The sequence below is a fragment of the Aphelocoma coerulescens genome, chromosome 1 (assembly GCF_041296385.1).
Source record: "Aphelocoma coerulescens isolate FSJ_1873_10779 chromosome 1, UR_Acoe_1.0, whole genome shotgun sequence".
Classification (NCBI taxonomy): domain Eukaryota; kingdom Metazoa; phylum Chordata; class Aves; order Passeriformes; family Corvidae; genus Aphelocoma; species Aphelocoma coerulescens.
This window is the reverse complement of record NC_091013.1, coordinates 64252207-64268393: the sequence shown is the minus strand read 5'-3', so window position 1 is coordinate 64268393 and position 16187 is coordinate 64252207. Positions and strand designations below refer to the sequence as shown.

Here is a 16187-nt window from a genome sequence, read left to right as displayed (position 1 = left end):
TTTACGACACCAAGGGCCAGAAGAGCACTCTGGGGTAATGAGAAACTCTGTGTAGATGAGTCTGTGAAAAACCAGGCAAGAACAGTCCTCAAATACAGTAATACTTGTGTTTTCTGCCACCACCTCCCAAGCGCTCTTAGTAAAAGCCAACTTAGTTAAAATAAGTTCTTGTATTACAGTTGTGGTTCCTTCCTCCTAACAAAATTGCATGGAAAGAGACTATTTAGTCACACAAGATTGCTTGTCAGTAAAGAAAATACAAATTTACTTTTATTATAACCATGAAGAGGCATTAATTTAACAATTAGCTGTACATTCAGCACTAAGGTATATATCTGTGCCAAATAAACTCAATTCTCTCACTGCTAAAAAAGAACACTTCTCAGCAATGCACTGCCTGTGCTTACAGGATATTTATTGTCTCTGTATTACAGTTATCTTGACAGACAAGCCTCAGGATACAGAATAAAGCTTTACTCTTGGACCAAAATAGGAGGCAACATTTTTATTTAAAAAAATTAAAAACAGCAAGTTTCTAGTCAGATAATATAAAGCATCTTAAATTAATCTTTTGAAAGTATTTACACTATTTGTAAACGTAAATATCTGAAACTGTACATGTTTAAACAAATGTTCATTTAGCAAACAGGCTGTATAAACTGATTGCTCTTCTAATCTTTCCACCAGCTGTCCTAGAGCTGTCTGGGTACTCTAAGAGAGAAAAAGATCCCAAGCACAAGAGTGACTACTGCCATGGTTTACCCTTCACATCTCTTCTATACAATGTCTGTATTAAGTCAGTCATAACTCTGTACAGTGACCATGCAGTCCTTCTGAAAAACTTTATAAAAAACAAATATACATATATTACAACACACTGGACATTATTTTACAGCCTGTATTTCTACAAAAGTAAAGGGAGAGGGCAAGTTTTTCTCCTTGTTAGTTCCTTTAGTTAATTTTTAAGGAGTCATGTAAGGTCCTATGAGTACCATTTATGTACCTGTGCACCACTGCTGCAACATTTCTTGTGGTAGCTTTCCATCCTACCATCTTATACTCCAGCCTTGTTATTTATAACAGGAAAATTATTAAATCAAAATACCACCCATGTGCAAGGAAATTTCTTCATATTCAGAAGTACAAAACAGGCTTTATAAGTAAGTTAAAAATCTGCCACATCACCCACTACAATTTCATTCTGCAGCGCTGCACAATGAAGATTTAAACACTGAGACACTCTGAAGTGCTCATTCCATTAAGGGCCAGGCATTTAGCATCCAGCTTTCCACACAAATGTCCAATTAATGCTCACCCAACAGCCTGCACTGTTTACCAGTTACCGAGTACTTAACCTCTCTTTACAATGCAGATTTGACAGCCTTGCACATTGAGTTTCAGGCATCCCCACACTCCTGATTAGCACTTACTCCATGGCACAAAGGCTGTGCAAGTTCCAGACCCAATTCCCACTTTAAACCATGTGACAGCACCATCTGATCTTGGGAAAGGCAAAAAAACCAACTCTGCCCTAAAACTAAGTACCTGAAAACCTCAATGCTAAGCCTTGCTGGAAAGCATCTGAAAACATGCAGTTCCCTCAGAAACAACAGAAATTATATTGCACAGCTTTCCATTGCAAATCCCAAGGATGTGAGACTCTTTACATGGAGAAAGGCTAGAGTATGAAACTTCAGGTCAGACCTCACAGCTCCCAATCACAAGAGTATAAGAAAGACAGAACATCCAGTGTTCCAAGAAACACTTCACATGTAGGAAATTAAGTTTTCCCAAGCAAGAACCTCTGAATTATTTTCAAGCATGTGATGGATTACCAGGATTTTCAGGGAAGTTAAAGAAAAACTCAGAGCATGCCTGCTTAAGTCAAATTGTCATACATGTGCTCATCTTCCAAGTCTCACAAATAACTGCTCCTGCTCTCATTTGATTCCCTGCACTGTATATCCAGCGTGCCTTTGAAAGTGTGACTTTCCATTGCCTATATCAGCTCATTAAGGGAAAGCCAGAATGGTTTTTACATTAAAAAAAAAAAACAAAAAAGGTTTTCAATTTTGAAAATATCTGGAAAAGGCAGTAACTGAGCTTCCGTAAGAGTGATCAGCAAAGGGGTTTCTGTTTCATTTTCTTCGGCCCACTTCTCAAGCCAGTGAACAGGAAGACCTTTAACAAATTAACAAACCAGTTCATTTTGATTTTTTTCCCTAAAACAGGGTTTAGCAGCCTGGATAGTTTTGATGCAGACTGGACTGCACAGTGGTATCCTTCGTTTACTTTAAGCAAATGTCTTTGCATTCCCTTCACTGCCTGGCATTCAGCTGAAGCTTATTCCAAGCAGCCTCACTGTTGGGCTACTTGGACATTGACAACAGTAAGTTCACCTGAAAGACAAAATGAAAGCCTATGTTAGACAGAGCAACCAAATTACAAAACTGATGTGTCATATTTTAACCTTTAAACAGGATTCCGGGGAAGCACATTAATCAGAAGACAATTACAAAACAACAGTCAAAATTTCCATTTAAATGCCTACTCACAGGCTTTTTAAAATTCAACTGCTGATGATGCTGACCACTCATTTCAGCAGTCAAAACTACTGTGACAAACTTCCTAAGATAACTTCATGTGTTGTCAAGAAATTCCAAAGAACTGGCACACTGGCAAAAAATGTTACCATTCATCTCAAATATCTGAAACACATTTGGGATCCTTCACAATATTTGTTTCCTACACATTACAATATTGTTTCCCATACACTTCAGTTTGCAGGATAAGTGATCCCAGGGTTCATCAGATAAACAATTAGAGGAAGCCCTCTCCTCTAGGATAACCCCACCTCCTTATGGTGCATCACTCCCACTCAGTGCTCCAGGACAGTTATCACACATTCCTGGGGCCACACGCACTGCAGGCAACATCCTCTAATCCATGAACTAGATTACCTGTTTAAATACTGTCATCCTGTGATAATCAAGATTCTACCCACATTCCCTAGACTACTAAGGTCGAAGTGACATTTTTAAAAGCCTATTTGGTTTCTGACAGAGAATCCTAATACAGAAAATTATTAACCCAAATCATCTCTGAGACTAAAGACCTTACCATGTAGGGTTACACTTCCACAAACATCTGCACATTTCCTCAATACAATTCACTTCAAATGCACTCTAGTAATTCATTCTCGTGCTTCCTAAATGTAAAAGCTGCTGCTTTTTGTATTTGTCAGAAGCAAGATGCCTTCGAATGCACAGGTTTTTTTAAGGCATATTCACTGGCTTTGATACCTTTCCAGGAAGACAATGCCAGGAAATGGCAAGACTCTTCTACAGTGCTATACAACCCAATCCCCAGCAACATCAATCACCACCTTGGTTTAAGAAAATCTATTAGATATTTATTAAAAAAACCCAACCAAACAAAGCCAACTCCTAGCTGAGAGCCTAAAGATCAGAAAAAGCCCAAAGTTTAATCATCCAGGATTAAGTGGGATAATAAATAAATAAGGACTCTGAACACTGGAAATACGAAAAATGAAAAAAATCAATGTTTAAAAAAGCCAGTCACACGGAAGACCAACTGATAAAATAGGGAGCTTCAATATATACCTGTTCCATTGAAGGACAAGCTATGATCTGGAGGTCTTCATTACTAAATTCTTCCTTTAACAGAGTATGGAGTTTCTGGAACATTTGCTGAATGTTATTCTTTTAAAGGAAAGAAGAAAAAAAATCAATATTAAAAAACGTAACACCTATCTTAAACATGAACCAGAACAAGCACAATGTACATGGAATAGCTACTGAAGTGATGGGGTAGGGACAAGCAGCCAAGCTTTAAGAACTTGTCTAAAACAAGCCCCAAAACAGCTACAAGGAATCCACATTAGTTGTGAGACAAAAACTTCAGCTAAGATGTGCTAAAGTGAAACACTGAGTCCTGCAGACTTAATCTGGAAGTTTAAAACTCAAGCTTGGTTCTTCTGGTGGTTTACAGTAGGTTTTCCACTGAATCTGTATCATCCTCTCTGCCTCTGGTGTTCCTGCCCATGCATAAGTGACCAAAATCTACTGGTTTGGTGTGGGACAGAGTTAATTTTATTTATGGTAGTTCATTTGGTGCCAAGTGGAAGATGTACAGAATAAAGAGCAGCAGTTACTTCCCTGTCATATGTGTGTGTTGTGTAGCAGAAGCAAGAGCAGTTTGGATTTGGCTTTTTTAAGCTACAGACAGCACCACGAAACACCTCCAGGAAAACTTGGCAGCAATACTCACCCTGACTGGCTTAAACAGAATTAACTCTGTATCTTTATTGGACAAGTATAAGGACATGCTTCGTAAAGTTGATGGCAACTTTGTTTTTATTGTCTTGTAAGTGGAAGAGACCAGATCGTTGATCTTTGCTGAAAGTAAAAGAAAATATGTTTAACAGGCTAAACCGGAGTTCTGCTCGCTGAAACCTACGCTCCAAAAATCACCTCCACTCTTCTGGGCAGATCATTACCACAGGTTTGAGTGGAAGGGAGAGAGAGGGCAGCTGGGCTGTGCAGTATCAAACCCATCACAGGACCACAGCGTGCCAGATACTGCTTCCTTTCCCTGCAGAAAATGCATCCACCCCATTTCTGAAAGCTACCACATCCTCCTGAGGTTTCTGAAATCACAGCCCTCCAACAGCAACAAAAAAAGCAAAATTCTACATAGGCTCCCTCCCAGAAAATTTACCTGGAAAAGGAACTGCTAGGAAATAAACAGTGCAAGTAAAGAGAACAGAATATCACAAATTCTCCTTATTGATCACAGGCCATGTCTGTGGGAGGAAAGACTGCACAGTAATCTGGATTTTGAATCAATCAGACCGGAATCCTCTGTCAGACAAGACCCTCTCTCTTCATTGCTCGGAATTTTAATGATTCTACAAGATCATTGCTTAAAGGCCATGGGAAAAATAGATTCGGTAGTTTTAAAGTACTGCAGTTAATATCCTATGTGGGGTTTTCCCCCCCTCAGCTTCTGCCACATCTAAACTTTTTGCCTAGTCCTGCTTCCCAGACAAACGACTCCAAGAAACAGCAGAAGCTCTACTTCGATCTCTACACACATAATTATCTCCAAACAAACATTAAAAATACTCCTGAAGAAGTGGGAGATGTTAAGTAGAAGCTCAAGTTAGCCCTTGAGAGTGTCTGACCCATTGAGCAGCACTGAATTATGTATGAACATGGCTGGCTTTGCATCTTAAGAATATGATGCAACAGAAGGTTCCAATGTATGAATTGGAATAATCAGATTTTTTCACCCAGAAGCACAACTTTGTAAAACGAAGAGCAAAACAACCTAGGAACATCTAAAACTGCTCCAAATGTTCCTATGAAGCATTGACATTTAAATTTTTAAAAAGAGGGAAACAAACCCGGATTCCATTTTTGCATAATGACAGGAAAACTGAAAACAAAGTAAATACCAAATGTACAGACAATAAGGGCTTCCACGAGGATACATTCTTTCCTACAAAAGCAAAAGCTTTATCATAACGTAATCAATTAATTCCTTAAGCACATTCTGTATGCAGTTGCAGAAATGCTGTTTACATGCAAGAACAGTCACAGCTTGAGAAATACTCAAGGCATTAATCTACTGCACCAATTAATTACATATTCTGAAGTTTGTCAGGTTTTTAGAGCTGGCTTAAGACATTTCAAATAGCACGCAAGCAAAACTGGAAGCCAGGATTTGCAATAAAAAGGTAGACAGTTCTTATATGCAGAATTTTTCAAAATCAATCACAGTCTCTCAGTCCAAGTTATTCTGACCACCTCTTCAGATTCCTATTAGTAACATGAATATAAACCAAAGTAAATACCTGGTTGTGCCCAAGGTTGCTGTGAAAGGCTGTAATTGGGACCTCCTTGAGTGGCCATTGTTTTTAAAGCAGCTACCTAAAACAAGTAAAATCAACAAAATGATGTTTCTTTCAGTTGAGTTCACAACAAAGTGACCAAGTAAAAATAGCACAACTCAGATACCACAGTGCATGGAATCTCCACTGCTCTCTCTCTTCTATGACCCGACTTAACAACACACAGGGGAAGCAGCTTGACAGAAATGCAATTCAAAATTACAACCGTGATCAATTCTTGAAAGTAAAATTCAAAATGGGATTAAATTTACAAAGATGTTTAGGCATCTAAGGATACAAAACCTCAAAAGAGCTTTATCCTTAAGCAGCTTAGTCGAACTCCCCAGCTTCCAAATGAATCATTGAGATCACTCAGACAATCTATCAATCTCACCAGTTACCCATCTACATTTTAGGCTTGCCACTGACTTCTACCCCAGCATGACACGTATGTGTAAATTTAATACTGTAATCTTCTAAATTCTCAAAAATCAGCAGCTGGGATATCTGCAGTCCATGCAATGCTGTAGCCCCACTTTCTGAGAGGTCATGTCACTTATTCTCAGCACCTATGGTCTAGAATATATCCTGTTGTGAGGTTTTCTCAAGACACCTAGAAATCCTGACCTCTAGAGCAGGTTCTAGAATGAAATGTATTGTAACAAGACATCTAATACTCTAAGACCTCCCTCAAGAACACACATGACCCAAGGCTGTTTCTGAAGGCTTACAAATGCAGTCAAAGTAGTTCTGCAAAAAGAAAAGATCCTGCCAACCTTCACACACCTGCTCCAATTCAATGAAAAACTAAAGCTTCTTGATCAAAGAACACAAGGGTTAGAGTTGCTTTTAAAACAAACTATGTCATGTTCCTTTAACCCATTAATCTCAAAAATGCCTGGAAAATTGCTTTGTTGGAACTTAAAGGAAAGAATATTATCTTCAGCTAATCACAGAGCACTAGCAGCTTGTCCTATAACCAATTTAAATACCAATTCCTTTGTCCTACCAGTACTTGAGTTAGGTTAACAAACATACAACACATTTGTACCTTTGTCATGAACTCCTCCAGCTGTTCTATAAACTGTTTGGTTTGCTGCTGAATAAACTGCTCACAAGCTGATTTCAGATGACGATCTACGTCTTTCTTGGAGTCGATATAATGTTCTCTGATTTCTGGAGTACCCTTAAACAGAGAACGACAATTCTCTTCTTTTTATTTGCCAGAGATCACCACACACTTAAATGACACAATTTTTCTTACTGCAATAAGACTCCACATTACCTCCAGTAAGAACTGTATCAAGGCGTTGTTGCTGTTTAGTCTAAAAAATCTTGAAACTGTCTTAGGATTCAGGATTTTAAATGCTGCATCTGTGAATCAGAAAGTCACTCACACTGTAAGTCAATGCCATTCAGCTCAAGGAACTACAAACTCTAATCCCTCATTTATGCATAAAAAATGGCCCAGCATGAATGATTATGACTGTAACATTAATGATTCCCATAGTGCCTGGAGTGGATGCACAAGTGCACATGCACAGAAGCACATAAAGCTTAATTCACTACTTTTCAATGGCACCTATGGTACAGCTGAACCTAACAGTTGCACAGTCTAAACAGATAAATAAATTACAAGAAACAAACAAGTTACTGCACTGCTATGAGCATGAAAATTGTGTGAGCTCTCCACTTCCCGTTACTGTATCTCCAAGTGGAAGACTTTTACATAAGCTATTTAAGTGTTTACAGACAATATGCAGAATTTTATACACATTGCCTGGGAAAACCAAGTACAGTTGCATGAAATAACTGCAAATTGGTGCTTTTTTCCTCTGTACTTAATTGTTTTAGTTAGGACTAAAACCAAAGCATCAAGGTTGATAAACATTCATGATTATGTTCTCCACAAAAGTCCCAAGAAGGAAAACCAACAATGTCTGTAATTAAGACAAGATACTGGAATTACACCTATAGTCTTAACAGGATGTTGTCAAGCTGAAATCTAGTCAAATAGGGAAAAAGAAAATTATCAATAGTTGCAGTATAGCTTATTACCCTACTGTCAGTGATCTAACATCCTACACATCTATCTGGTTTCTTTTTTTTCATTTCAAAAGGAATTTGGCACTCTGTATAAAACGGGGGGGGGAAACAAGACATAAGAGTAAAACAAGTGTTCTCTGAGGCATTAAATAAAGAGGGAATACCAAATACACAGGTTTGTAGGTTTTGCACTGAACTAAGAATCTGCACTCCTACGCAGTGAAAGGTGACCATAGAGAAAGATTATTTTTGTTCTCTGAATTTTTTACCAGAAATATCAGAAATTCCAAAGACTTCCCAAATTCTTGATTAGAAGCCTATGAGCTAGTCCTTTATCCCACTGCATATTTCAGTTACATGAACCTTAACATTATACTACTTCAAAAAATTGGGCAAAAGCATGACTTTTACAGTAAGCAGTATCTCTTCGTCTGTAAATACCAAATTAAATCTTAAATCTGTGTGCAGGAAGTTTGTCTAGAACACAGTAAAATTATTAGCCATGTTATTTTTCTTCTACAACTCATCCCAAATATAAAAGCCCTACTGGCCTATGCTACACCACAGAAAGAATTAAGCACAATGTATATATTTTCAACACCACTGCCTCCACCACCCAACATAAAGAAAGTATTTTCCAGTACTTACCACTACAACCTGCAAAGTACTGGCTGGCACAAAAATTTATTCCATTAAATGAAGATGGAGAACAAACTTGTGTGTCAGCCAGGACAAGACACCAAAAGGATATATTTGCCCTTTAACCTCCAGTCAACTAGAAACCACTCAACAGGTAGGAGGTTTCATTGATGTTCAAATGCAACAAGTGAAATGGTTAGTGTAAGAAATGCTTGCTTCAGAGTTAAGACTGCAGCAAATCAGACAGCAGGAAAGAGGAGTTACTTCTTCAGCTTTCTCTTCTGGAATGGAAGGAGAAAAACTTGACATGCTTCCAGTAGTTTTTCCCATTATCCCTACAGCTTGGAAAGTGCATGACAGTTCAGTTTTTTATTGAGAGCTTTTTTCCTGAATTTAACAGGGGAACAATAGTACAACTTCAAAAACCATGGTCATGGCCACTACTTCTATTTTCACTTCCTACAAGAGACATGCTTGCTACATAATACCACCCAACAATACTATTTATTGAACTTGCAAAATAAAAAAATCCTTCCCAAAACAAAAAGGTTCACACAAAGGTCCAGGAAATCTTAATTTGCTCCAGGTAAGTTGACCATGTATTGTTAAATTCACCTGCTAAGCAGCAGTAAGAAAAGATATTCCTTTAAAGGGTCAGAAAAGGGGAAAGACATGTCTGTGCAATAGAAATGCAGATTACTTAGCTGTTCTTAAAAAAGACTGGATAAATAAGTTAGGTCAGCAGCGAAAGCAGGCAAACACATTTCATACAAAAATAAATAATTTGTTAGATACATCTTGAATTGCCCTGAGGAGGAGAACGGTTTTGTTTTTTTTCAGAGAAGCTAGGAACAAAGCAAGAGATTAGAAAAAAGCATACAGGTCATTGCAAGTGAACATAAAATAAACCCAAAACCTGAGCTGGCACATTAAGGGAGGACAATCCCATCCCATTCTGTAGCCAGCAACTGTTTAGTACCTCTAGTTTTCTTAAGGTCCAGGGAAATTTCCTTAATGGTGAAATCAGTGTGGAAAGGAGCAATTTGTTCACGAAGAATCAAAAGGTGTTTTATTAAGAAAAGCTGTCCATCAACCTGGGTCTACAGCACAAGAGAAAGAACATGCATTACATGTAAAAAAAAAAAAAAAAACAAACAATTAAATGAACAGCAAAGTTTCAACATTTCCACTTTTATTAGTTAACAAGCTTTTTCCATTAGTCTGTGGTGCCATTAACTACACTCTGGGATCAACAAATCCCACTTCTGTACTATTCCTAATACAGTGTACTACAGCAGCAGACTTTATTCCCATTTCTTAGAAGAATTAGATTACACAGCCATATTACTAAATGTCCTCATTAAGTACAGGTATCCACTATTTGAAAAATACAAATTTATTCTTCTTAAGCGAGAGGAATAATTTCATGTAATTCATATAATTTATAGTTGAAAAACATGAGGTTCTAAATTTGTTTTCATCATTACAATGACTAAAAAAAGTTAATGTTCCTGTAATAACCTTGATTAACTGTGCTGCTCTGCAAAGGTCTTACAGCGCGTTTCTCTCATGTCATTAAACACAAAGCTTAGTTAATTTCTAAACAGTACAGCAAAGATACAAAGAATAAAAGAAGGCCAAGTTCACACCACCGAGATGATCAGTTTTGCACTGCCTGTTATTTTAGCTACATGCTTTATACTGCGTGCTGGTTTTAATCTTTAAAGTTCATGGCTCATTGAGGTGAAAGCAGAAGGACTCAAGAATTCGAATTTGCTTTTGCAAGCTGGAGAACTTTCCTTGATATAATGTTAAATAAAACAGAAAAGAAGAAATCAGATTTAAATCCGCAGTTTCAACAAATAGAAATTTCACTAAAAATGAGTGGTGGGAAGGGCTTCTTGAATTGTTTGGCTTTGCCTTTTTTATTAATTCTTTTATGCAGCATTTCACCAAAAACCGTTAAATTAACATGCAGCAAGAACAAAGTGGTAGAGATCCTAGTTCTGGGCCAACCTATTTAGGGGTCACTGCAGGATGAGTTTCATTCTCTGCAATACTTTTAAGTCCATGTTGGCCAGGTACACAGTGCTGGAATGGGTATTTAACTGTAGAATTCTGAATCAGTTACACAGAAAGTAGTTATCTGCTCAAGCTAAAGGGAAGTGTAGATTGAATTTCTTTTTGAAGATATTATGTTTAGCAGATATTTTTCAAAGGACACTCAAAAGAAAACTTCAAAACAGATCATTTCCAATCAGAACTAAAATTTTTTTCATTACTAAATATTTACTGCTTCTAAAAATCCAACAATTTTAGCCTACTAAGACTTTTTTTTTTTTTTTAATTAATTTACTGGCTGTTAGGAATTAGCAAATTACTACAGGATTTAAAGGAACTCTGACAGGAAAAAAGAAAGTTTACTCCAACTACTTAAACTAACAGCTAAAGTTTAAATGACCTGATGAATCTGCATTGAATTCTGAGCAACACATGAGATCAAACATTTTGATAGTAGAGTTCTGAGCAGGGAATACTTAAAACTTCTTCTTAGTGAATATAACAGTTAGAAAGATTTTTGAAAATTCAAACAACAGAGGCAGAGAAAAGGAGAAAAGAGTAGCAGACAGTGAAAATAAATACAGGGAGCAAAGTCCTCTAGCAGAGACTTTTCTTTAGGCATCACTTCATTGAATTCCCATGAGTTAGAGCAGCCTGTAAACACAACTGCTACGATCTGTATTCCACCTTTTCAGAGATAGGCTAGCATGTGAATTATTGTCTTTGCCCTGCAATACATTAACCATAACTAAGAACTGGCAAATCCATCACGTCTCTAGAGGCAGAGTAACATGCCTTGACTAAGATTTTAACAGAATTCTGAACTGCTGCTTCATGACTTTAGATATACAAAGGGGCTGGGGGTGGGGACTGTGGAAATCATACCCAAAGCACAGATTCTGACCTTGTTTTTGCTGATGGAATCAGCAGCTCCCAGCAGCGACTGGATGCAGGCAGATAAGGCCTCTTGTGATAATCCCTGAAACACTGCCCTCTGCAGGGAAGAGGAAATCAGACCAATAAAAAAGGTATTAGCAAAGCTTAAGCAGAATTTTAAGAGTTGCAGTTTGTGAACGATGTGTTTACCACCTTACAGAACTCCAGATTAACTAGCTACAAACATACTGGCTAAATGCAGCGAGACAGGATGAGCATTCACATACAAAAACTTGCTACAAACACTCAGGCTGGATGCAGGTACCCACACAAGCATGCCCTGCTCACCCTGCAGCTCTGAACTGGCACCTGGGTAGTGACATGGTCAGTGACACCTCACACATTCAGAGCCAACAGCATGAATAGTGTTTGCTGGGTAACCTGACCAACGCTTCTTTGTGTGTCAGGGCAACTACCTGTGCGTGCAAGCTACATCTGCAATAGACACGAGATCGTTCGAGTGATCTTAACCTCAGGCAGACTCAAATTACCTCACACTTGTGACAGCTTAGTAAACAAATGTGACAGCTGCCATGGCCCAGGGGACATGGAGCAAGTCCTTAAGTGGCAGCAACACGATCCTACGACTGAGCCAGCCACAGGAACACAGCCTGCCCACACCAGCACTGCAACGGAGCACATGAGAGCCCTGAGTGCCCCAGACTTGCCAGCACCACTTCATTCATGTCTACCCTACCTACAGGGTGCAGGCAAGGGGTACCAGTTCTGCTACAGTATCTCAGGGTAGAACTAAATCAACCTCTGTGCAGACACACTATAAACGAGCCTTGCAAACAACGCAGAGATCACCTCATTTACAAAGGTCTAGCTGAAAACAAGGGCAAATATTCATCTATCTTTAATGGGATTGATATTTTAAGCAATACAGCATTAGTATTTTCCAGCTTCTTTTTTAGCAATAGCATCTTGGCAGGAGTTTCATATACACCCATCAAAGATATTTTGAAATCCATTAAATGCATCTAATAAAGATACAACACATGCAGAAAAGCAAAAGCACTTGCATCAGTTTCTTCAGAGACTTAGCCTCATATGCTGTTAAGTAAGCAACATAAAACAGATTCTAATGGGAAAGTCTTAAAATATGTGTTAAATAAACACTGCTTCTGTCTCTGCTAGACATGAAAATTTCTACTGTCTTAAACTTGGGAAATGTCTCCTACGTTTTGAAACATGAAGAAATGTGCCACAAAAACATTTTCAGAACATTTCCAAAATGTAGAAGCACTAGAGTCACCATTTTTAAGAACAGAGACATCACACAATCATTCACACATTCATGTAATTTCAGCAATAAAACCACTCCCTGTAATTGACCCAGAACTTTCTATTTTTTCTTGTCCTATTCACTCCTCAACTTTGGTGAGACCAGTATCTTGAACAACAGACACTAAATTATTTCTGTAACAGCAAAAGCAATAAATGTACAAATCAGTGCCATTTTTCTAATTCTACAAATATAAAACTGTCTTAGGAATTATGACTTAAGTTTGTCAGTTCACTTGTTTTACATAAAGATAGCAGCAGAAAGACTAAGAGGTTAGAGGCCAGTAGTTGTCCATTCCTAGTTTGTATTAAAATATTTCGACACGGTGCTATACACACTTTAAAACTTCACCTAAAAAATTAGATAAAGAAATTTTTGCATACATCTATACATCTGTACAGTTTGGAGAGACACACTAGAGTCCTTCTGACAGTAGGATACCACATTCCATGCAGATCTGCTGGTGAAATCGTGGTCTGATGCCTGGGATTAAGGGATTCAGCTGAACCTGTTTAAAAGCAAAATACACACATGAAAAACTTGCCCATCTGTCCACCAAAGGAGACTCTAATATCGACTGCATTTTATACTCTCTACACAGAAATAAGACATTGTATTTTACCCTAACAGGTTCACTTTTTTTTCCTTCTGAGTGGGTCAGTACTAGATTTCGATGTGAATAGAGCACAAACGTGTGAAAGACATGAATTTGCTTTCAGGGGTGGCCCAGCTCGACCTTTTTTAATGAGTTAGTTTTACAGCATGTCTCCAATGACACACACCTCCCATTCAGCTAAACAGCTGAAATGATCAGTTACTTTAAAAAATAAAAGCACAGGAGAAAATAGGAAAAAGAAATGGTTAGAGATCAAGGAATTACAGGAAATGCTTAGGGGAAAAAAAAGGAAGAAAACATTCTATTAATTTTGTTTCTTCATGTTCTCCTTTCTGCTGGGGATAATCCTACATGGATTAAACAGTTGCTGAAAATACAGTGTTTAAACATAATTTTAATAACTGTAAAAATAACAGCAAAACCAATTTTGTAATGAGGTTGTTGCAAACATAAAAAAGTGCTCCTCCTGAGTAACCTTCATAATAATTCTGTATGCTCAAAATGGATTTTCACAACACCTGACAGACAGAAGTCTGATGGAAAATGTACTTGTGTTTATGTGATCAGTGCAGAAATCACCTGAAATAATCCAATAATATCTTTCTACCTTTGCAACTATGAATTTATTGTCACAGTAATTAGAAAGCCTGTAAAATCTTAAGCTACCAGTTGGAGGTTCCTAGGCCATTTGTTAGTCATTGCAGCTACTCCTGCAGGTACTGAAATGGGAGAGAGGCACCTCAGAAGGGAAAATAATCCAAATTATCTCAGACATATATCTTCAAATTATACCACATAGGTTCCTTCCATTTCCTGAGTGCAGGTGATTTACAGGACTTGCAAGTTCCATCCACCTGGGGTGAAGTACGATGAACCCTATTCTCAATGGGATTTATGGGGTCCAGCTAGAAACACCTCTGCAGACCTTCCAAGCCAAAAGCAAGAAACTACCATGCAATCAAAAAGAATATGAGAAACAACTGATAAAGAGCTGAGAAAGATGCTGCTGGGGAAATAATGCTGTACCATTCTGAACAATGATAAAATAAAAGAAGAAATTCTTCATGGATCTTTGACAATAATTTACATATTTGTAACACTCGAATGACTGGCATCAGAACAGCCACATTTTATGAAATTTTATTCCAATTTGCTGTAATTTACAGACACACGGGTCACATGTTTAAAATGTCAAGGACTAAATTATGAATTATTGTAAATACCTGCAATTTAAGAGATGTGCCTGACACACCAAATCACCTTTCTCATCTTAGCACAGCTAACAAACAAAAGCATCCTCAAGTACATATCTTGAAAGCACGGCTACTTTTCAGTGGAGAATACAAAAACTCAGCTTTATACCAAGTACAATAGATGCTGTTGGCTGCAAAAGTAGTTGCTTCACAAAATAGACTGCACTAGGAGCACAAAGAAATGCCACCAAAAGAACAAGATTAGGCTGTTTCTCATAAAAAAATACAAAACTAAGAACTTTGAGACAAAGTTCGCCTCTCAAAATCACTTATGAATTTCTCTAGGAAAATAACCCTTTAAGACACATGCAAGTTTCTCATAGATGGTTCAAGTTAATGCTCACATCCCATGAGCTTTATGCATTAATTTGACAATATGAGATGTATTTCATACCAGATTTAACTAAGCTGCAGGACTCAGGACCTTCTAGCCGGACATCTGAAAATGAAGCTTCAGATGGCAGCTTCTTCTGTTCCTCTTTTAAACTCTGTGCAATTTGCTGCAAAGAAAGATACACAATAATATTTTAATATCACATAACACTGCTTTGGTTACAACAGAAAAAAGCATGCTGAATTGCAAAAGGAATCAGCTGCACTCAGCTCCCAGTGTTTCAAAGACATTTAGAAGAAATAGGCAGATGTTTCCAAAACAGTAGCAGAAATATTGCAATAAAGATTCACAAATAAATATCTGTGTAATACACTGTTCTTTCCATTTTGCCTGTTTTTACTGATCTCTAAATAATGACCTATAAAGCCACCTAGAAAGAAAAGCTCAAATTAGGGTAACCCAGCTCAACACTTACTTAGATTTTAAACAGATCATTTTTGTGATGGCTTTTTTTCCATAAATGATATGTGCAGATGGCCTGAAAGTACTCTCTAGTTTATTCCCTGCAGGAGTTCAACCAAAAGCTTTCCCCTAACATTACTCAACATTTCCACACAACCTCTTCCACTACTTGGCCTGCTTCAAAGCAACAACAGGCAGCAAGAATGGGCAAAGAACTGCATTAATATTTGAGCAGAACAGCACAAGAAACATCTCTGCCCTGTGCTTTTAGCATTTTAATAATTCATTTACTAAGACAGAAGGTCTCTCTAAATAGCAAGGTTTTGAGGTTTAAAAGCAATCAAGTAGCAAAACGAATCTCAAACCAGGCAAAAACAGAAGTCTTATGAGCACATGTGAAGAGCAGCATAATTTCTCAACGTGGAATGAACTTTCTCTTCCTAACTGAAGGGCCACAGGACCCTTGTTAGAAAATAAGGCTTCATACAGACCAAGCAGCAGCATCACTTGCCTAAAGATGCCCACTAGTCTATGAACTTTCAGTACAAAGAGCATGTACTCAACAAACTCACTAGCTTCGGCATTTAAAACCCTACGGATATCCCACATAATTGCCAAAGTACAAACTGTAGCACAAA

The 16187-nt window shown here is 37.8% G+C and overlaps 1 protein-coding gene across 2 annotated transcripts in view; it reads right to left on the bottom strand.

Annotated features, from left to right (window-relative positions):
• Positions 1–237: 237 nt before the first annotated feature.
• Positions 238–16187, bottom strand: part of COG3 (component of oligomeric golgi complex 3) — a 31304-nt gene continuing 15354 nt past the window's right edge. For both annotated transcript variants that reach the window (XM_069010327.1, XM_069010317.1), the window contains exons 14-23: positions 15148–15253; positions 13268–13392; positions 11565–11654; positions 9579–9699; positions 7200–7288; positions 6966–7100; positions 5879–5954; positions 4291–4418; positions 3624–3722; positions 238–2399 (exon numbers count right to left, since the gene is read on the bottom strand). In XM_069010327.1, the coding sequence (XP_068866428.1) occupies positions 2370–2399; positions 3624–3722; positions 4291–4418; positions 5879–5954; positions 6966–7100; positions 7200–7288; positions 9579–9699; positions 11565–11654; positions 13268–13392; positions 15148–15253 (999 nt within the window). In that variant the 3' untranslated portion in view covers positions 238–2369. The remainder of the gene's footprint in view (positions 2400–3623; positions 3723–4290; positions 4419–5878; positions 5955–6965; positions 7101–7199; positions 7289–9578; positions 9700–11564; positions 11655–13267; positions 13393–15147; positions 15254–16187) is intronic.